General features: G+C 46.6%; 1 protein-coding gene across 3 annotated transcripts in view; it reads right to left on the reverse strand.

The window, feature by feature from the left end:
* Window positions 1–756: 756 nt before the first annotated feature.
* The window catches only part of raraa (retinoic acid receptor, alpha a), a 157,400-nt gene continuing 135,289 nt past the window's right edge, over window positions 757–22,867 (reverse strand). For 2 of the 3 annotated variants that reach the window (XM_069665070.1, XM_069665069.1), the window contains 7 exons: window positions 17,111–17,259; window positions 10,094–10,235; window positions 4,185–4,345; window positions 3,913–4,089; window positions 3,614–3,818; window positions 3,222–3,380; window positions 757–3,117 (listed from right to left, as the gene is read on the reverse strand). In XM_069665070.1, coding sequence (XP_069521171.1) covers window positions 2,921–3,117; window positions 3,222–3,380; window positions 3,614–3,818; window positions 3,913–4,089; window positions 4,185–4,345; window positions 10,094–10,235; window positions 17,111–17,259 — 1,190 coding nt within the window. In that variant the 3' untranslated portion in view covers window positions 757–2,920. Of the gene's footprint in view, window positions 3,118–3,221; window positions 3,381–3,613; window positions 3,819–3,912; window positions 4,090–4,184; window positions 4,346–10,093; window positions 10,236–17,110; window positions 17,260–17,446; window positions 17,512–22,867 lie in introns of those variants that run through there. The other variant, XM_069665071.1, reaches the window with a different exon arrangement.

Consider the following 22,867-nt stretch of genomic DNA (forward strand, 5'->3'; position numbering starts at 1 on the left):
CCAAAGTTTGCTATAATTAGCCACAATAAGCTGCCAGGGTTCTTATCCGCACCAAACCCTGGCAGCACATCACCCCCACCCTCATCCACCTTCACTGGCTCCCTGTCAAGTCCCGCATCACCTACAAAACACTCCTCCTCGCATACAAATCCCTCCATGGTCTGGCACCCCAGTACCTCACTGACCTCCTTCATCCCTACACCCAGTCAAGGACCCTCCGTTCATCTACCTCCGGCCAGCTTTCCATTCCTCACACCAGGTTGCGGACCTTCGTGGACCTTGGGTCCCATGAAAGGCGCTATAAAAATTAAAGTTATTATTATTATTATTATAATAAACTACAGGTGAAACATGACCAGGCGGCCGTAAATCCACTGAGAGGATTGATCTGAGGACAGGTGTGTTTTATGGCTTATAAACTCAAGATTAAAGAGGAAGAATTTGTTTCTTCTTCTTTAAAGGTTGCAAATATTTTAATTTTGATAAAGATTCTTGGTCTTGTATATAGCTTATGGCTGATAGCAAATATGCAACACTGAATTTAGATGCTAACAGTGACCTGTGAACCCTTATTAGCTGTCTTTTAAATGCATCTTTTGTTACACACAAGAAAAAGGGGGGTTTCAAGCCCTTCTGATTTTCCCACGCTTCTTTTTGGATGTATGAAAATCTGTTTGAAAGACCCCTGTAGGAGAGAATGAAAATAATGACACATGTGAACAACACAAACACATTTAATAATTATTAAATGTTGGTTTTATTTTTGTTCTTTTTTTGTTGTTTTCTTTTTTTTCCAAAGTCGCTTGATAATCTTGACAAAAATTGCAACATATTCCATACTTCTCAAACTGACGCTGTGTCTGTTGCTATTCCAGATTAGCTGTGGAGGGAAAAGTTGTGCGCTGTTCTGGACAGGTGAAGTCCTACTGTAAATGATGAAAAGCAGCTTTGACCGTACAAATAAAAATGAACACATGAACGACTCAGAGAGACTCCGCACTGGCATCCTATGTCGTAACGTTTGCAGGCGGTCAGGGTCGGGGTCTCTCTCTCTGCACACAAGTCCTGGTCTGCCAGGTTGAACAAAAAATGAAGTGACTGAAGAAAACATTCAGGGGCTCAGTAGCAGAAGTGTGTGTGTGTGTGTGTGTGTGTGTGCATCCGTGACAGGAGGGTTAGGAGGTGCAGTACAGAACAAATACAAAGAACAGGCCAAGCACACAAAATGATTCCTTCCTGAGACATTGGCGTGTGTACAGTAATGATGGTTCAGATGACGTGTGTGTTAGCGGTGAAGGCGTTTTGGCGTAAAGTGAGATCGCAGGGTGCGTGGTTTGCTCTGGAGTCGGCAAAAAAGTCACATATTTGTTTCTACCACAGGTTACCGGGGGAGACGTGTGAGGGATTTGGTTGACGAACATCACATTTGGGACCTTCACTTGCCTGACCACTGACGGAGCTGAGGGATCAATACATTCTAGTCCTTTCCCGTCCTCTACAGATTATCGATCCGTTCGGAGACTACGGAGAATCTCCCGTGTTTAATACAGTGCGTATGTACACCATTCTTCACATTTTAACTCTTTGTTTTCAGAAACACCATCTCGTCCTGCTACATGGCCGAAAAAAGCTATGCCCCGACTGGAGTGCTACTTTGTTATCTACTGTATGTAAAAACATGTTTTAAGAGTGAACGAGGGGGGGAAAGGTTGAAATCGTTTGTGAAAGCCACATCCTGAACAGCCAGTGATTGGTTAAGGGTCTGTCCAGTATTTAGTAGGACACAAAACATGAAAGACCTTCCTTCAGTAAAATGTGCTCAAAAACGTCTTTGCTTGCATCACAAACCTATAAACAAAACACGTAAAAGGTATTCTTAAAAAAAAAAATCAGGTGAAGCCTAAAACTCTTCATAGTTTTAAAGAAATGAATACAGCTTATATACACAAACTCAAAGGCTACTTAAAATACACCTTAATAATGAATCTTCATTAATTTGATTTCTTGAAAGGACCTGTGACCATATCATACAACCAAGTTCATACAATCATTTTTTTCCATTCTCTTGGAAGAAAAAAAAAAAAAAAAAAAGAAGAGGAAAACAAATCCAACCTGGAATAGTCGTTGATATTCATCGCGACTTGTTTTCTGTGCACGTTTGTGTGTGTCTGTATGTGTGTGTGTTTGCGTGTGTAGATTTCTTTTGCTTTTCATTAATTAGAATAATGTACAAATGTGATAAAACTGAAACGTCTCTCTCGATACTCTCGATGTGTATGAAAAGATTGAAACAGTGAAGGAGTACAACAATTTCTAATCTCAGAAAACATGTCCCCGTCCTGCTCCGGACACGTCGATCACAATAGTTCCTTAACTTTTTCTATATATATTTATATATCTTTTTGTACGAAATCTGTTTTTTTTTTTAAGTTGGAAAAAGAGAAAAGACCCAGAGTCTTTGAGGAGGGGGGGTCTTTTGACGAGTCCCAAGCTTGCAGTCTGCCTCGAAGTACAACAAAAAAAAGTGTCTGGTGTTCGTCAAGTCAGTCTGTCTGTTCATTTATTCGTCCCACAGTGCTCCGCCCACTCTCCGTCCCGCTGCATCCACGTTTGTTTCCATGAGTCATTTAGGAGAAGAGGGGAGGAGCAGTGGAGGGAAGGAGGAGGAGGAGGAGGAGTCATCAGCAGTGTTTACGGTGTGGTCTCTCGGAGGCGTCCTGGTCCCCCCCTGTCCTGCCCCGGCCTCGCCTCCCCTCACATCAGGACGGAGCTCCACAGTGAGGAGAAGTAGATCAGGAGGTGGGGGTGTGTGTTGTAGCAGTCACGGTCGAGGCCCCCCTCCTTCGCCCCCCTCTCTTGTAGAACGTCGAGGAAGGAGGCAGAGAGCATCGTGAGGGAGAAATAAAAAGAGAGGCCGTTACTACGGCGATTGTGTGGCTGGACTGCTTTGGGCAGAGCTGGGGGACAGGCTGGGGCTGCAGCTGCCTGGTGGGGCCCCGCTGGGCCGCCCGCCCGCCGCCCCGCTTTCCAGACCTTCTGAGTTCTCCAGCATCTCCTGGATGAGAGGCGGCATGGAGCCGGGGATCTCCATCTTCAGGGTGATGACACGCTCAGCTCCTGCAGGGAGGAGTGGAGGGAAACCAAAGTGTTATTCATTCATTCAGTTTCTACAAGATGATTTAAAACTGATAGGAAACTGAGAAGTAAGTAAGTAAACGGACCTTTAGCGCTGATGCTTCTCAGATCGGTGATCTTCATGAGCATCTTGGGGAACATGTGCGGTTTGTGGGGCCTCCTCCTCCGTACGTAAATCTTCAGCGCCTCCAGGAGGGGCTCCTGCAGGACGTCCACCTTCTCTGCCTGCTCCAAGTCCTGACGATCTGAGGGTTAACACATCAAGTACAGGAAACACGTGTCAGTATTCAGAGTTAGCCACTAGGTGGTGCTAAAAGACAGCGAACAGGAGGCACTCTAGTGTTACTTCAGACATAAACAAGGGGGACTCTCAGTCTCGGTCATAGCTTGATTAAACTGTTGAGACTTCTTATTGCAGAGTGGGGACTTTTTCAGACTGTCACTTGGTAAAGAGATGTTCAAAGGAGACAATCCGTACCTCCACACAGCAAACAGATGGCGCTGAGCAGCCCTGTTTCTGCATCATCCATCTCCAGAGGAAGGAGCTGGTTGGCGAAGGCAAAAACCAGGTCTGTGAGGGGCCCGAAGCCGGCGTTGTGCATCTGAGTTCGGTTTAGCGTGAGTCCATCTGAGAAAGTCATGGTGTCCTGCTCCGGTGTGTAGCGCGTACAGATCCGGAGTATCTGGGGACAGAGACAGAATAAGTTGTTAAGTATTTAACAGGGCTTAGAAATTCAAGCTTTTTATCTACTTCGTTAGTCAGGTAAGTGTACTCACCAGGATGTCCAGACATGCCGCTTTGAGCAGAGTGATCTGGTCTGCGATGGTGAGCGTTGTGAAGCCGGGCAGCTGCTTCGCGAACTCCACCGTCTTTATGATGCACTTGGTGGAGAGTTCACTGAACTTGTCCCACAAGTCCACGTCCAAGGACACACGTCGTTCTGAGCTGTTAGTCTACAAGGAGAAGAAGAGCAGAGGAGTATTATAGATGCTTCCCGAATGCAGGTGCTAAAAACAAATACAGGGACACGGATTGTCATGCTGCTCACCGTAGTGTATTTGCCCAGCTGGCAGAGAGATGGGAAAGTTTCCTGGTGCGCCTTGCGAACCCTGTCGATCATCTGCTCCGTGTCGGGACTCAGCACGTAGCTCTCCGTGCACTCCTGCTTCTTCTCATCCTTCTTCTTCTTGTTCCGGTCGTTCCTCACCGCTGCTTGGAGGAAAGGAGAGGCGCAAAGAGGATTAGTATGTGTGACAGAAACTTTTGGATTAAGTAACAAACTTCAGCTCCTGGCAGGCTTAATGTCTGAGCCTTCATGACTTTAAATAGAGCAGCTCATATTGGATCTGAGCCTCGCTCTGTAACCTTTACATAATTGATGAAATTATAACATTTCTGGAGAGAACCAGCAGTGAAAAGCAAACTTATGTGGCCTTCATCAGCCAATTAAATCTTTACTCTAAGAAGTGTTGCAACACGCCGACCAATACGTCCCATATAAGCACGACCACGAGGTAAAGTGAGATCAAGATCAAAGGCAAAGTCAGCAGCAGGAAAGCAGCAAGCAGCAGCTGCAGCATCGCTTCTCTTATCTGCTGCTGCAAGACAAATGGAGTGAGACAGCTCCATCCAATAAAAGGGAGGGGGAAAAAACCTTGAAATAATCCGATGCCGTTTCCCTCTGGGCGATCAGGCTGAGAATAGTGTGCTCACCCCAAATGACAAAAAACACGAGGCGGGGTGTTTAGCATCGGAATCCCATTACAAGCTCGATCCATTTCTCCAGGCCCATCCAGACCGGGCTGCAGCTTAGCTACGACTGTGTGTGTGTGTGTGTGTGTTGAAGGTGGGGGTGGAATGGGTTGAGATGGGGTGCCAGTTGATAAATAGTGGTGGTGGATGGAGCTATCCATAAGGCTGACAAATTGCCACAGCTTTCATTAGGGGTCCCGGCTAATCTAATAACATAATATGACAAATATCCTGCCTCTAATGGTTTTAAAAGGGCTCGGCTGCTGAGCCTGTAGCGGAAAAAAAACCTTCAAGCATTCTCTCTCTCTCTCTTTCTGTTGGTTATACAACACTCTCTCTTTCCTTTCCCCCACAAACACCCCCCCCCCCTCCCCTTTCTCCCCCGTTCTAAATCGTATTTCTTCTGCTTTAAATCATCCCACTTTCCTAAACTCATCTCCAATCTCCACCTCCCCTCTAGGTACTGAATTTCCCCGAGCAGCTGACCCAAGATCAGATTTTCCTTGTCTTAATCCTAACCTTGACCATTAAGGGTGGGAGCGCCGAGGCTGATGGGAGATCAGTGTGTGCGTGTGTGTGTGTGTGTGTGTGTGACAGAGGGGGCATGGCCCGGGGCCAGGGAGGGATGCACCGCTCGGTGCTGCTGCTCATCCATCAGCCCGCAGACAGGCCGCCCCGCCTGGAAGAACATGAAGGGAAGGAGGGAGGAAGGAGGGGGCTGGAAGTCTGATGCTGCACTGTGTTATTGCTAAGCACCGCTCGCCACAACAAGGAATGAAGACGCTCCTGCTGTGCAGAGAGAGCGCGGTGATACATTACATACTTGTGTTTATTAGTAATCATGTGGCTGTCTGGGGGAGACTCCGAAACACATGTGGACATCCAGTGATAAACAATGAAGAACCTTATAACAAGAGAATGCTGTTGTCTTCCCGACAGACCCAGGGATTTGATTACTAACTCAGATCTTAAAAACTGCATTTTTATCAAGCTTGCAGAAATTTAAGACGTTTAAATAAAGCAAAAATATCGCTCAAAACTATGGGGTTACTTTTGTGTCTTTATTATGCAATCGAACATAATAGTTTTGCTCTTAAAACTATTATGTTTGATTGCATAATAAAGACTTTTTTGTCGAAATTTGTCGCTAACAGGCTAAAAGTGTCGTGCATCGCGACAAAACAGCGGTGCCAAGGTTTTCCGTTTAGATCGCTCTCTTCAAACCCACCAGACTCCATTAACAAAAACAGTGATTTTACCTCACAGAACACGGGACTTGCTGGTCTACCGCAGCCTCGTTACACGTCGTAACACACGTTAAGTTGGGAACCGAGCTAACCCATTAAAACACCACACAACAACACAAACAAACTAACCGATCGAGGCGGCGGTAGACCATCAGCAAACCCTGTGTTCTGCAGGGAAAAAATTACAGTTTCTGTGAATGGAGTCTGGTGGCTATGACGAGAGCTGTATGACTGCTGTTTCTGGTTAAACAGACGGTCCACCATAAACATATGGCCCAAGTTGATAACTGTATGATAACGACAATAAGCTTTCACAACCTGCTTTATGAGGCCATTTATGGCAGGAGTTGGAACACCTACATAAACCTTTACATTGTTCCAACTGTGCCATCTTTTCCTCTCTTCCTTTTCAGTTCATTGCATAGGCTGCTTGTGTAACCATGGCAACATTTGTTTATTATATAAATCAGCGGGGCACTAACTTTAAATGTAAGTACTTGTTAAGTGAGCAAGTAACAGTCAGTCAAGTAACAGTACTTCTACTTGAGTAATATTTCAGTACTCTTCATCTCTGGTTATATGAGTGTATAGTCATTAAGGACTGTGTCTGATTGTTGTCTTGTTTGCTATCTTGTGTACGCGTGTTTCTCCTCTTTAAATCGACAGCGTTCGTGCTGTTTGCTGATATGTTTGGGTTAAAATAAACCCCTCTAATTTACAGTATGTCATGACTTTATAAACCATGTCAGAGAAAATAAGCGAAACACTAAAATTCTTCCCTCTTTCATTTACTTTAATGAGCTCGTTATGACTTCGTTAGTGCAGGAACGCCCTACATAAAACATAAAAGCATGGCAGGCTGCTGCTCACATTCGGGGGCCGGCCCAGTTTGCGGCTCTGATTGGGAATCTGCGTCCTGTCGGCCACGATGGGGAGGAGGGGTCGCAGGGCAGCGACACAGTCGATGTCCAATTAATTCACAAATAAAAGTGGGGCATCCCTTGCGCCCGGACATTACCCGCGTTGACAAATTGGCAGCACAATCATAAGCCGCACAACACAATTTAATGAAGTCATTAAAGAACTATTAGGCCCGACTGGCGATCTGTCATGGCGAATTGCCACATGCAATAACTGGGTGTGGGGAGGGAGGAGGGGGGAGAGAAGGAGGGAAAATGAAAGAAATACTGCCTTGGTTTTTTTTATTATGCGTGTGTGTGTGTGTGTTTGATGTTTGTGTGTGCGCCAACTTCAAGTAATGTATCTTTCAAAATGCATTATGAGAACATGAATGCTAATGGGGGAACTTGCATCCTGGATTGTTTGCGGTTACGTGTTCATCACATAAAAATGATTTACAGGAGCCGGTGTGTAACGTGTAGAGAATACAACGACACACACGCACACACACACGCGTGCGCGCAGCCATCACTCAATCATTTGTTCTCACAGTGGATTTCAGCTGCAGTGTGCAGTTAATAGACATTTTCTGCTGCTGCCTGTGTGTGTGTATCTGTTGTGTGTTTGTGTGTGTGTGCGTGTACAAGACAGAGCGAGGTGGGCAGACAGGGATAATTCGTGTGAGGAAAATTAAAGCACTGGCAGCTCGTCCATCACACAGATTAAATTCAATGGAAAGATAAAAATGTCAATGTTCCCCCTGCTCCCGCCGCTCGCAGCACAGAGCCACCGACGACAGTGATGAAACTTTCTCCCCCTCTCCTCCTCTCTCTGTCCTCCAGCATCCCTCCTCCTCCTCCTCCCCCCGTCTCCCTCTCTCAACTCCACATTTTCATTCTCACTCACGCGGGGTTCAATACTCTGTTTCCTTCTCGCAGCCTTCATCTTTCTCCCCTCTCCTGCCTTCTGTGGCTGATGTTATCCTCCCCCCGCGCTGTTCTCCATCACTCTCTGCTTCATCTTATTTTACTTTTATTACTTTTTTCTATCGCTGGATAACACCTTCCTGGAGGAACGTGTGAGCGATAGCTTTGTGCGTTAGGCTAAAAATGGGAGGGGGTGAAGGGAGGGGGGTGCTTATTGTAAAGTAGCAGTTGTGAAGTCAGCAACATGAATTCAGTTACAATGATTGTGTAAGTGAGGCAGATGATGCACAAAGAAGTGGAGACGTGTCGGCTGAGGGAGTAGCTTCAGCTGTGCTCTGAATACGCCGTCATATATGAGTGAATAAATGTGTATGTAACACGAATAAGCAGCTTGATACTACAGTGTTTCTCATCTTCTATTCCTGCCACAAGTTCTGCTCTTTATAAGCGCCCACTGTCAGGTTGATGTTAATGTGCCACATAGCTTCCAGGCGCTCCCCTCGTATCCCTCCTCTCGCTCCTAACACCTCCCCTCCTCCCTCCTTCTGACGCCGTCTTGCGTGGCATTGCCACCTGGCAGCAGGCCTGGCACTGTCGTCTGGAGCTGTCTGCCGGCAGACACAAGGTCACCCAGACGTCCCCCCGGCGCCGGCAGGGGGTCCACCTTCTGCGTGTGACCGGGAGTGTATGCTGCTTAAGCGGAGCTGTCCGACTGTATTCCTGTTCGGGACTTTTTATTCATTCATACCAGTTTGTGTTTGTCACCTTGCATGTGCATAATTTGAGTGTCTGCAGGAGATTATGCACGAGCGTGCGTTTATATGTGTGCGTGTGTGCTTGCGTGAGAGGCAGAGAGACCCCCTGCGGGCCCCAGATGGCCAGCCTCTCCACCCTCACCAGCCCGGACCAGTTACACTCGCCAAAGTCACTGCGGAGGACACGAGAGGAGCAATCTGCACCCTCTGCACAAAGTGAGCACAGCCAGGGGATACTTCTAAACATTAATGCAAAACTGCCCGAGCAAACACGGGTCATAATAAAATTTCCAGCCTCCATCCCCCTCAAGAGAACAAATTTAAGGTGTTTTCTCTCGTGCAGTTCTTCTAATCAACCACTAGATGGCTCTCTAACTCCAATCTATTCCCCCGCTGTGTTGCCCGTGTGTGTATGTGTGAAGGAGCAGGCTGCTGTGATCCTTCTAACCATGATTAATGGCCCCATTCAAAGGTAAGGAGCTCAGAGGATAACTTCTTTTACTGTAAGCCACAGTGCTGCGGCGTGGGGAGCGCTCCCTGCACTCGCTGTAGCAGAGAGATGAGGTAAATAGCTCTGGGAAGACAGCAGGCAGAGAGGGACGGAGCGGAGGCTGAGTTTAAACAGGTGTGTGTATGAGAGGAGGAGAGGTGCTACACTTTCTCTCTGTGTTAGTTTTTTGAGTATTCACGTCCCATACACACATTCTGTTAGTGTGGAAGCTGACGGAGAGAGAGTGTAACAGAGTGTGTCGTGTGATCGGGCCGAGGTAAAAACCCTGCCGGCCTCTGAGTTCTCTGCGCTCACACCTCTTCCAATTACTTTATCAAGTCTGACTGCCTGCGTGAAAGTGTGTGTGTGAGTGTGTGTTCACACAGCCCCCGGGGTGCGATGATGGGAGCAGACGCCTGCTCTTTCACTCTCGGCAGGTGAGAACATATTCATCACAGAGGCCTGCCAAGCCTGGCGACACCCTGACGGTTATTGCCAGTCTGCATCACCGCTAACCTTTGTCTCGCTCTTACAGGCGATATCCTCTCTGACTTAAACCTTTCAAAAATAAAGGCATAAAAGTATCAGAAATTCAGAGGAACAGCTTTTAATTTTCAGGAAGGCATCTCCACCCAGTGAGGTCGATAATTCATATTAAACACAGTGAAACATTCGCACATGACTCGCTGCCAGAGCCGAATGTGTGCGAGCGCTAAAAGTGTCAGCAGTGGAACAAATGTCAACAAAAGCTGCGGCTTAAGGCTTCCTGCAGCGCTCACAATCATGCTAACCCCTCTGGGGGATTAAAACATCTGTGATGAGAACTGTGTTTAGCCCCGAGGAGTCACGGAGCAGAGCATTCTGGGTATCGCGGTCTTTATACTCACACTCCTTGGACATCCCGACTTCCAGGCACTTCTGCAGCCGGCAGTACTGGCAGCGGTTGCGGGTGACTTTGTTGATGATGCAGTTCTTCTCCCGGTGGCAGGTGTACACCATGTTTTTCTGGATGCTTCTCCGGAAGAAGCCCTGTGAGGGGAAGACGGAGAGGTGAGGAGAGAGGACAGGAGCTGGGTCTTCAGAAATAAGCAGAAAATGCAAATTTATGTAGCAAACTGTTAGCTTTAATGCACCACTGCTGATATTATGCGCCTTCTGCAAACTGTACCCCTCATATACTGTATATCACAGTTTAAATGTCCCCTGTCCTCCACCGTACAACAACAAACTCCCATGGTATTGGAAGGGTAGAGGCTTCACAGAAAAGTCATATGAGGCCGTAGTTCAAAGGCATTGAACTACCAATCAGTTAATTCCTTAAAGAGCTTATTCTGCGACATAATCTGTACAGTGTCTAATAGTCCGACACTATCTCATGAGGTCGCCAACCTCCTCAGCGACACCGACCTCAGACAAGTTACAAAAATGTTTCTTTCTTACGTCCAAAGGCTTTTGGGGCAAAAGGCACAGGGTCGTATAACCGCGGCCTAGTTTACACAAGCCAGAAATTGTAGATCCAGGCCAAGCGCGTATTAATAGAGAATGAAAGAGAGATAATTCGCTGAGGGCGTTGTGTAACAACAAAAAAAGGAATCCCTGTTTTCAGGCTGCACTTCCCTTTTTCAATCTGAGTAGATGAAAGACGAATCAGGGAGCACATTTAAACATTTAGAGCTTCAGGTAGAGGACAAATTATAATGAGCTCTTTTTTTACACAAAAGAAAGATAGTTGAACACACAGTTCTCACTCAGTCATAACAGTTAAAAAAAAGTGCCTACTTATATATGCACACCATACATCCCCAATAAAATCAATATTAACCTCTGTGGCCTTCTTGCTTAAGCATCCCGTGTGTGTCAAAAAGATAAAACGAGGTTAACACACATCAGTCACATCTGACTGAGTCCTCAGAAAGCAGGGCTCGGGTCAAACCTAATACAGGTCAATGTCGGTATTGATGTGGCTCAGTGGGACATGGGTTATGCTTTTGTGGGTAGGAGGGTGTGGGCGGGGCGAGCTGGAAGGCGGTAGCTGCCAGGGAGCCCCATCCCACTCCATGCAGAGGGATTAGCTCCGCTAGCCGACAGATGGCCGCTGGACCTAAACCCCGCAATTTGTCCTTCCCCGGATCACCAGGCTCTTCTCGCATCTCCCGAGCATGGCCACAGAGCGGAAGTGATTCAGGCTTCGAGTGAACTAAGAAGAGGAAGTGAGTGCAGTTTTGTTGTGTGTCTGTTTGAGCGAAGTACCAGGACGATTGCACAAGATTGCACTTTGCTGCTGGATTGTAGAGAGAAATCAAAGTGCTGATTTTCCCACAGTTTAGCAGATGCAAAGTAAATCAATTTCTATGTATGAAGCACCAAATCAGAACAAAAATGACAGCTAACATATAGAGCAGGACCGGGAAGTTATTTACAGACCCAACTTAATCCACCATGAGCAAGCACTTGGCAACGCATGCAGGGAAACCTTCCGTTTAAGCGGCAGAAACCTCGAGCAGAACCAGACTCAGAGGCCACCTCGCTCCTCTGAGAGGACCTGCGGAGTAGCGAGGCCTGGTCGAACAACAAAGTGAGTTGAACAAGGCTTATAGTTTGATGTTAATTCTAGCTGCTGATGCTGAGGGATAAGTCTGCAGCCTTTGTGTGCGACTGTGCGTGCATGTATGTATCATGTCCTCTTTGATCCACCGCTGCCCCGACCCTGACCCCGGTGTCACCAGGGGATTGACCCACTCCGTCCTCGCATCATGAGGCTCAGGTGCCCTCTCACACCACCTCCTGATTGGCTGTCGCCTCCAGCTCGTGGGCCAGCGATTGTTCCTGCTCCCCTTCCCCCCTCTCTCTCTCTCTCTCTCCTTCTTTTAGGAGTCATTGCTTCCTGCGGCCCTTAAGCCTCTTTTTGTATCACCACTTAATCCGCCCGGCGACAAGAGCCCTCAGCAGGCCTGTCAGCCACCCTGGAGTGTTCAGAGCGGCGAGAGCAGCGAGAGGGAGGGAAAAAGAGGAGCAAACAGCGACAGCACACCAATGATTGCATGTGTCGTGAGCTCTTGAATGTGCCGCTGTCTACCTGGTGCGTGTTATCATGCGTTTATGAGCAGCGCGCTCTGCTTTGCATGCGTGTGAGGAAATTATGAAGAGCGAAGCTGCCTGGGGTTGGCAAGTTCACGGGGAAGCACAGGAATCCTCTCTTACGTGACTTTCACACTGCGCCCAGATTAAGAGTGCGTTCCCAGCCTCCCACTGGGTCCGTGCGCGTGTGTACATGTGTGTGGGTGTGCCTCCGCCTCCCTTACGAAGCAGCTATTGCTAAAGCCTGCACATTAGCTAAGACGGATGCTTGGTGAGAGGGCAATTTGGAAACGCAGCAAAAAAAAAAAAAAAAGGGGGGGGGGGGGGGACGTTCTTACAAGAAGCGGCGGTTGGGGATTTCGGCCGAGCGGATAGCAGGAAGAGAGATTGCCTGCCGCGCGCTGCCATGCCTCCAAGACAAAAACATAAACATGAGGGGGCGGGCATGCATATTTAATGTTTAAGTGTTAATATCTGGAGGGGAAAAGAAGTTCAATGCCGGTGAGTTTGTGCGAGCGCTCGAACTTAAACAACAAACGAATGAGTTGTCTCCAAGTAGCACAGCTCAACATCCCCCTCCTGTTTCCTCCGCTCGCCGCAGCCCCCAGGAAACGCCTTTGTAGTTCGGCACGCTGCAGCAAAGCCGGCGCTGCTAACCCTCAACTTACCCCAGTCTCAGATGAGACAACCATATACATTCACATGCCTGTAGTGTTGAATTATTGAGTGTGCTATGCCAAGTCATCTCCTCTGAAGTCAGAGATACGGAGAAGGCATCCTGGATTTTTCAATTAGCACTGCGGCTGTCGAGCGGGCAGACAGCCGGCTAACGGACGGGGGGGACGAGTTGCTGACGCTCGCTGTTGAACTCCGGGTAACTTTGTAGTTTTGATTAACACATTCTTTATGATTATTAATTAAAAAGCAGCTGATCTGTTGTGTTGGTTGGAAGCGGTGGCGCTTGCATAATAGAGTGCAGTCGGAAAATACACACATCGCGCACACAAACGCATTGTTTGCACGCAAAAGGCAGATATCACAGCTGTGGAGTATTCATCCTTTTTACTCTGCCATCATCTGACTGCTGATGTTACTTTTCTCATAAATACTTTGCCTCAGTTTGTTTACAATAAAACCTTTGACAGCTTTGTTTTTTTTCCCTCGTAGTTAATCAATATATCAGAATTTTTTATTCAGTGTATTACTGAATTAAATGCTTTTGACTTTGCGGCGGCTCAGGCCTGATCTACATGCATGTGTTCTCTCTCTGGTTGAAAAGTGGCAAACTAATTATATTCAGCCAAAGATTAAAGGGATGACATTTCTAACAATCTTTCATCACAGGATGCAGAGATCGCAAACAACTGATGGTAGCACCTTTGCACTATTTCCACTGTTCTAACATCATATCTGTTTCCTGTTGAATTGAATCATCAGCTTTGTCCCTGCTGTACAAAAGGCCTAAAAAAAAAAAAGAAGCTAATTACAGAGTTAATTCTGACACTACTTCTGAGCCGTCGGAGAGAACAACGCTGTGATCACTGAGGAGACACAACTAATTACTCAAGTTTACAGCTCGTCTATTGTTTGCCCTCCCTCTGTTTATCACACTGCTACACATTTTTTACCTACCATTAACAAGTGTCAGAATTATGTGTGTTTGATACGCTTTTCACTGCCGTCTCTGAGGATCAGATCCGCCTCATGCTTTTTTATTTAACCCACAAATTGATTAAGATTAGTTTTAACTCGAGTTCATGACATTTGTTCTCACTTGAACTAAAACTATTAACAGCTTATCCCACAACCCTCAGCTAAAAATGCAGGTGACCACATAAAACTACACAACCGCTGCCTCTGCTTAAGGCGACATGACACATACACACACACACACACACACACACACACGCTGACACTAACCACAGACAAGAGACTCATACTTTTAAATTGGTCTAACACAACCACACACATTTACACACACTCTCACCGGGAGCTGTGATTTAGCCTTATTAATAAACGTATTACCCTATTTAATCAGACGCTATTACAATGGGGAGCAACGTTAAGTGGACACAATAAAAGTAGATCAGGGCTTCAAGGGGCGGCGGAGTCGCTGCACACAGTTTGGGATTAGTGTTTTAATACATGCAAAAACACACATGGGCACACACAGGGCTGGGATCAAAGTAGGTACTATTTAGGGTGGGCCAAAATATCAATACAGCAATATGTTGGCGTCCTGACTCCTGACTGAAATTAATTGACCTAAGATGAAGTTGATCAGATATTGTGATGTATCATTATATGATTGTCTTGCAATATATCATTATCGCATTATCGTGATATTATCGTTATCGTGGGCCATGTATCGCGTATCGTATCATGTATCGTCAATCACATCGTGTATCATGTATTGCATGGCGCATCGTATGGCGCATCATATGGCATATCGCATTGCGTATCGTATCGCATCATGTATCGTGTTGTGTATCGTATCGTGTAGCATATCATGAGTTACCCTGCGCTTCCCGCCCCTAATTACTACACAACAAAACTGCACCATATCAGAACTTAGTAATTCAAGCAAACTGCTGGAGCCTTACCCAGTGTGCATTGAGCAAAAGTTAGGGAACATCATGACACAGGCTTAGCTGCTAACATTTAAAAACACTAGCTTGCAAAGTGTGCAGACACATTTGGTGCATTTCATGCTGCATAACACACCATTTCCTATTTCTCTGTCTTTCACTCTTTATCTCTCTGTTCACACAACAACACTCTGCAGCTTCTTCTAATTTAACCCTTTAATTTAAAACTTTTTAGAACTTTTTTTTCCGGAGTATCCAGAGGACACATGCGGCCGCACATTCAGCAGCAGTTTGGTTCCCCTATAAACCCCGTTCAGGGGTCCGCCTTTACTCACTTTGTTAACTTTTTAGAAGTCGAATTTTGGGAGCAGGTTCAGTTTCATGGTGCGCTCAGAGGGGCTGTTTTAAAGGGTCAAGTGTTTGTATATGTGTGTGCCAGACTCCTAGCTTTCCTGCGTCCCCTCCCTTTGCATTCTTTAGTCATCTCGCCGTCCCCCACCCGTGCTCTGATGCACTGACCGTCTTTCTTTCGGTGTCAGTGAGTTCAGCTGTGGCCCCTGTAGCCTGTCCCCCTAATCTGCTGCCCCTTCAACCATCCCCACTCCTCTGTTTCCAGCTTTTCATGCCTCTCAGAGCACAGTCTGCTCTCTCGCTCCCTGCAGTCTCTGTCTCCATCTTTGTACCATTTTGTCTGAATTTCTACATTCCCCTGAGTCCCTGGCCTTCCTAGCACTTCATGTTTTTTTGTTTTTCACTGCTTCTACCTCCCTCCCTTTTCCCCCCTCTCTGCACAACCCCCTTCCCTCTGCAACCCTCCTATCCCTGCACATATGGAAACACACACAGTATTGGCTGCACAGTCAATAAGTCAAAGGGTCTAGCAGGCACCTGTCACCAACAGCAACACCCCGTCTGCATCAAACCCCTCCCTGCTCTCCTCCTGCTGCACACAGAGCTGCTGTTTTGGAAAAATCTCGCTAAATGCATTTAAATACTCTTATTTTGGTTTAGACACTACCACTTCCTCTTAATTAAATTCAAGAATGCAGCAAAAATCTGTCTGTTTTTGAGATGTAGTGGAGATAAAACCTTTGCACCTGGCTGTAATGTTACATGAGATTCCACAGATCCCCCCCTTCCTCACCTCTATCCTCCCCTGAGCTTACACAACCATAGCTCCTCGCCTCAAGGGGAAAGCGAGATAAAGAAGTCTGTGTGCTCACACTAACAGGAGAGCATGTATGCATGCATGAGCTCTAGAACCATCGACTGATAAGAGAGCAGATGGGGGTTATGTGGCCTCTTCAGCACCTGTATTGATAACAGACAGATCATTGTGGGCACGTCAGCAAAACTGATACGAGGAGCAGCAACACTTGATAGAAGACAAAGTTGCACACACTGTACATCTGAACCTGATAAGCAGGAGTTAATAATGTATGTTATCTTGTTGTACAATGTGCGCAGATATGGGTTGCAGTTTTAAGTGTTGAAAGGGGTGATTCCAACTCGGCCATGCCATATTGATGAGCATGCAGGCCATAACGCAACAACTGGTTACGCCCAATAGGACAAGAGGCATTCTATGAGTGCTGATATAGAGTATAACGGCACTGGGAGTTATTTCACTGGTTGCATGAGACATGGCATCATAAAGATAAATGTGCATAATACAAAGTCGATGGTGTTTGGTTACGTCTAGACATTCAGAAAGTAGCAAGAAAATGTTTGTTTAGCTTAGCAGCAGTCCAGCTACAGTCAAGTTTTAGAACTAGTTGTGTTGTAGGAGTCAAATAAATACTTCAATAATCAAAAAATTATAATTTGCTGTTGCCTATTATTGTTTACTATATAATGCTGCTTATAGAAGTGTTTATCACACTTGAAAACCTGCTGTTATACTGAATATCAGCACTGCTGGCCACAGCCGTGCTGATATACAGTATAACAGCACTCCCTCTAGTGTGTTATTGCTTGAATAAAGCACAAGTCCAGTAATGGCAGTGAAATAAGTCAGTTTTGGCTCATTTCCAATGTTAAGGTCCACTATTAAACTGTGAAAAACTCAACAAGATGTGAAATATTCCATTAGCTTGCCTCATCTTTTGATCATCTCAGCTTAGACTTCGAGAGCCTGAGTGTATTTCTCTTTTTCCTACTGCAAATCGCACGAAGGTTACGAGATTGATGAACATCTTGCTTGCTTGGCAGATTCACAGGAAGGCCGGGGAGTCTCACCTTGCAGCCCTCACAGGCGCTGACACCATAGTGGTACCCTGAGGACTTGTCCTGGCACACAAAGCAGGGCTTGTAGACGCGGGGCGGCGGGGGAGGCGAGGGCGGGCTTGGCACTATCTCCTCTGAGCTGGTACTCTGGGTCTCTATCGCTGTGGAGAAGAGCAGGAGAGCAGTGGGGTTAGCGAACGCTATCAGATGGAGTGCAGACAGACACGCAGCATTAATCGATATCAGTGGGATAAACACTAAATCTCATGTGTACACTCAAACACACACACACACTCAGATCCAGACAGATACACTTGTCCAATACAAATCACCGGGAGGGGAACTCACTCTCAAACAATCTGTTTAATAAAAAAGATGCAAGTCCAAGGACTACTTCTTGATTTGTTGCATTCTTCTTGATCCGCACACAGGAAGGAAATATCTTCAAAGAACAACACACACACACACACACACACACACACACACACACACACACACACAATCAAAGAAGCGAAGAAACCAGCCTCTGCAGAATATTCTTATTTACTGCTGAAATTATGCCTCCTGTGTGCGTGTGTGTGCGTAACAGGCAAAAGCTGCTTTGCTAGCAGGGTTCAAAGAAAGGTTTTCTCCTTTGATTCACAGCCTCGAGTTCTGCTTTTATACAAATGTTCAAATTGTGCTGTTTTAAATAAAAATGCTTTAAAATACTGAAGAATAAAAGGTCACAGTGTAATGATAAACAGCAGCAAGTACTGCAGACGAGCTCAGCATACATTCTCTGCTTCTGACAGGTCAGTTATGTTACTTGTTTATTCTGCCTCGACCAAACACAACACACACACACACACACACACACACACACACACACCTCAATCCCTCTTATTCAATATGAGAGCAGTAAACAGAAAGCGGCTGTACACACTCAGCCAATAAGCACTAATATGACAAACCAAACAACATGTGAGCGCTCTGTAAGCTCCCATATTTTGTGTGCTTTACATGGTAAACAAAGACGCCCGGGATTGTGGGGAAGTAACCTGCTGTTGCCTTCATGTAATATGTATTGGACTTTGACCTCAATATCCTGTGTGTTACAAAACACGGCGCTTTAATCAAATATAAAAACACACATTCACAGCAGAGACCTGCACCCTGTGGCTGACTGTCTAAGTGTATAATCCTTGTTAGCAAATGAGCTAGCATTCTGAGCTAGCATGTGGGCTGTCTAAAACAATGATATCCAACAACTTCATGAGTGTTGAGTTCACACAGGTGTACGACATGCACGTGTGCATTTTGCAGCCATGCTGCTCCACCCAGCAACTGAAGGGGGGATTGGGGAGGTTGACAACAGCTCAGGGGCAGCCTGCAGTACTCCAGTGTAAATAAGCCATCTATATTTAACAGAGTGGGCTGGTTCAGCAGGCCCGTAGTACAGCTGGGAGCACTCTCCACGTGACGACACACACACACACACACACACACACACACACACTCTAATCACACTGCATATTGTGCGATATAAAGACAGGATCAAGTTTTTCTCCGTGTCTTTCTCTTGCACTTTCCGATCCTTTTATAGCGTCCGTGCGCCGGTCTCAGCTTGCCAATCTCCACGCGGCAGATGGTGCAAGGGGAAGATTACATTGAGAACAACCAAAATAAACCAACCTGAAGCCCTGATATGTTCCGCACTTCCTGGAAAAAAAACATAACAGACGCAAGCAGCGTACGACAAAATGTAGCCTCTCCGAGGCCTGCGGGTTATCTCACGCAGCAGATCTGATGGGGGTGTCTCAGGTGACGGGGACAGTTAAGCTGAACAGCAATAAAGCTCACATTGCAACACCAAACAGTGACACCCAATCAGGCCGGGGTTATTAAGACATTTCATTTATGAGCTGCCTGGATGTCAGATGCAACTTTCATGCCAGCTACTAGCTTTGATGCTCTGGTGTAAACGGCTAAATATGGGTTAAAGGGCGCTGATACTCTTATTATTTACCTCTGAGGGCTTTTTTGTTTATTGAACTAAGATCATTCTTTGGAAACTCTTGCGCAAAAGCATGAGAAATGTGGAAAAGGAAAACTGATTAAGGCTGGAGATGAAGGGAGGCAGGAGAGACGGGAGAACTATGGTGTGTTTGAGCAATAAACAAAGTCTAAAACACAAAGCAGATGAGGTGATAAAGACTGCACACGCACACACACACACGGGGAGTGAAACTAGGCTGCGTTACTTCACTAATGCTTCTCCCTTGAGCTTAAGATTCATCTGCACATTGCACACCTGTCAGATCTTAACTTAGAGCCTTGAAAAGTTAAAGAAAAGAGAATATTTAACGTGCTTGAAGCAAAAATGAAAACTATTAATTTCATATTTCATTAGAGGAAAGGAGTGCGGAGAATTTATGCACTCATAATCAAGATATATTATTCTCCAGCAGGGAGAGTTATGCACACAGCGTTGAGGAGGAAAAAGGAGTGATTCAGTTGTGTGAGAAGAAGAGTCCGTCCTCCGCTTCTCCTTTCCCTTTTATTGCTGCCATTACGGCCATCTTTGCCCACGCCACTGGGCAATTCCGTCACCGCACTCGTGTCAAACAAATTAAACTTAAATAGAGCAGCCCTTACATAACATGGCATATTTTCTCATTAGCACAAAACCATTCACGGTGTCCTGCGCTCCTCTGCCTCTGTTGACGCGGACTGATTACAGGCCCGCGTTATTAGTGCGGCCGCAGAGCCATTCATCCACGTTAAAGCCGCCTTCATTAGAAATGCACAGACAAACAGATGTGCCACCCACCCGGACGCGTACGTACAAAAACTGCAGCCGTGCCTGCGTTCGCGCAGGAGAAGGGTTTTTCTACAGCTATTAAAAAAGCCTCATCGGTCACACACACATAAACACACACAGTCTTAATGAGAGCACCCATGGAAATCTGGGACGCAAGGACAAGAGTCTGCGAGGGGGCTGGCGACTGTAATTAAATACAATGGCTGGCTTCTGGAGCCTTGTCAAGCCTAGGCATGGAGCGAAACAATGGCGGGCCTGTGGACGGAGAGGCAGAGAGGACAGAGCTACTTAGCTCTTCGGCAGAACTCACCCAGGCATTATTCAACACCAGCCTGCATCTGATCAACACCAACGATCGCACAAGCCCGCCTATTGTGTGACCCAAGAAATCCTACGCACAAACACTGGAAGGTCTGACTCACGCTCGCCTGGAGAGCTTTCCCTCGATATCCTTGCAACATGTTAGCGCTGGAAATGTGTCTGGCAAAGTTTTTCCAGACCTCCTGAGCCTGCAAAGTCGCCGTGGTAACTAATACTCCAACTACAGCTAGGATATCATTCCTTTAGCCAAGAGAGGGCATGATGAATAGACAATAACACGGCGGTTTGGTTTGGGGTACAAGTGCAGGAACCCGCGACCATGAAAATAATGTTCAAATGAGAAACAGACAAGAGTTACTGATAAGGATCCATTGTGCTCGGGCGAGGAGGTGAAACACACACCACACAAAGCGTATGGTCACAACAGTTGTTGTGAAGCAGATACACAAGGCTGGATGGGAGACTACAGCCTGGCATGTTGTCAGACCGCTGCCCAGAAATGGGAATAAAAACACAGGACGTCAGGTGTAACCAGGGAAAACAAACCTGACACTGGAGCTCTGCCTTAAAGGGCCAGCTCACCAATATTCAACCTCAGTCCTATCATGCTATTATGGGGAGCTAATGCCATTATGGTAGGAATAAAAGGCAATTTCACTCTGTACCTTTGGAGGACGCTATGCACCTCTCGCTGGGTCGTTCCTTTCAGAGGGAGGGGCGCAATGCACGCTGGGTGTTGTAGGAATGTAGAATGGGCGAAACCACGTGCTGTTTGTACGACTTTCCCCACAGCTATGGAGCCAATTTCAAATATTATTGCTTCTATTGATTACAGAACACCAGCTTTGACTGACAGCGGCTTTTTCCAGGGGTGAACTGCTCCTTTAAGAGAGCTGAAGCCCAGTTGTGTAACATTTGTTTCATAAATTGTTGCGCAAATGTTTCCTAGTCTGAATTTTGTCCATATCGCTCTAAACAATGTGTAAGAACGTATATATTTCATAACGCTGATTCTGTATGACTATTATGCCAAAGATGCTAGCTTCATGCACTCCTATCTCTCCTCTGATATTCACATTTGCAGACACTCGGCGTGCGTGCCAGCAGGCCTCACATATCTTAATAGCCTAATGTAGCGTGGTGTTTCTCCAACTCAGAGCCAAAGCACCGGTGATTTAATTAAGTTCAAGTGTGAGTGGTCTGTAATGCCGCTCTTCAGATTCACTTTGCATACATCATGAGCCACAAGTGCACTTAGAGACGAGCCGCGCCCCTCGCGGTCACATCCTCCGTTAGCGATTAGCGCATGCCGAGACTTAAACGGACAAATGCGCACAAGGCTGAAATGAAATCTATTCTGATGATGGACCGGCCCGAGCTCTGATACTGACATAAGATGGCCTGGCTAACATCAGCACTTCAAAAAGGCAGTGAGACCACAGACCCACACACACACACACACACACACACACACACACACACACACACACACACACACACACACACACACACACACACACACACACACACACACACACACACACACACACACACACACACACACACACACACACACACACACACTGAAGCCCACCGGCTATTATCAAGCCTCCACACTCTGGCTTGTCTCGGCCCGGTGCTGCCGAGCAGTTCTCGAGGTTCAGCCTTAGGTTAGTCCTCTGAGATTTGATTACCTTCATCCCCACTGGTTACAGGGTCCAGCTGTGAAGCATATTAATGAGATTTCACCGTCATTAGGGGGAAGCTAACGACATTAGCAGGCTGGATGCTTGGCTGGCTGGCTGCATTGTGGGTAAAAAACTGAAGAAAATGAAGGCAGAGGGGATGGACTTTGTTGAATCCTACTCTATCACAGCCATTGTGTTCCTCTGACTTCTATTAGATTATTTGGACACACACACACATGCACACACACACACACACATGCTGGCCATGTGTAAGATACATGCAAGAACATATAAAGGTCCATTTGTCTTCCCATGCAGCGAGTGTGCAGGAGATGAGACACCACGCAGACCACCATGCCACAGGCTGCTGCATTAAGACTCGCTTTGAAGTCTGCTTAAAATAATGAAGCAGGATGGCCGATGGAAGTGCCTCGGGATAGAGACCGCCGAACAAAAACCCTGGGAGTTGTAGGCCAATGCATCATGCATGTCCATAAAAACGACTGGCAGCAAGTTAAGAGCTTTGAAGTGCAGCGAAACTGGCCGAGCAGAGGAGGGCATCGCTCATGCATGCTGCTTGACTTTTTGCTAAATATTCAGATGTTATTTCTGGTTTCCGTGTCAGGAATGTGGGGAAGCAGCAGCAGTAGGGAAAAACCATAAACACACAAGCGGGAATGCTTTGTCAGCACTCTTCAATTACTGAAGGGGGAAATGGGACTGCTTCCTTGCTCACAGGGAAATCCTGCCATTCTCTCACAGAGCGTCAAAACGGCTTTCCGCTGAAAATGGACGGGGCTCTCCGATCGCCGCCTTTGCACTGATTACTGACAGCGGATCCACGCACGGCATCTTCCTACGAGCCGCGCGATCACACACCAGCAGGCGCGCTAAGACTGACAGCTGTGAGGAGAGCGACAGTGGGGTGTGTTTGTGTTCAAACACGGAGTGTGAACA

Source organism: Semicossyphus pulcher, unplaced genomic scaffold, assembly GCF_022749685.1.
Source record: "Semicossyphus pulcher isolate SPU_LCO1_2020_fin unplaced genomic scaffold, fSemPul1.0.p SCAF_16, whole genome shotgun sequence".
Lineage (NCBI taxonomy): Eukaryota > Metazoa > Chordata > Actinopteri > Labriformes > Labridae > Semicossyphus > Semicossyphus pulcher.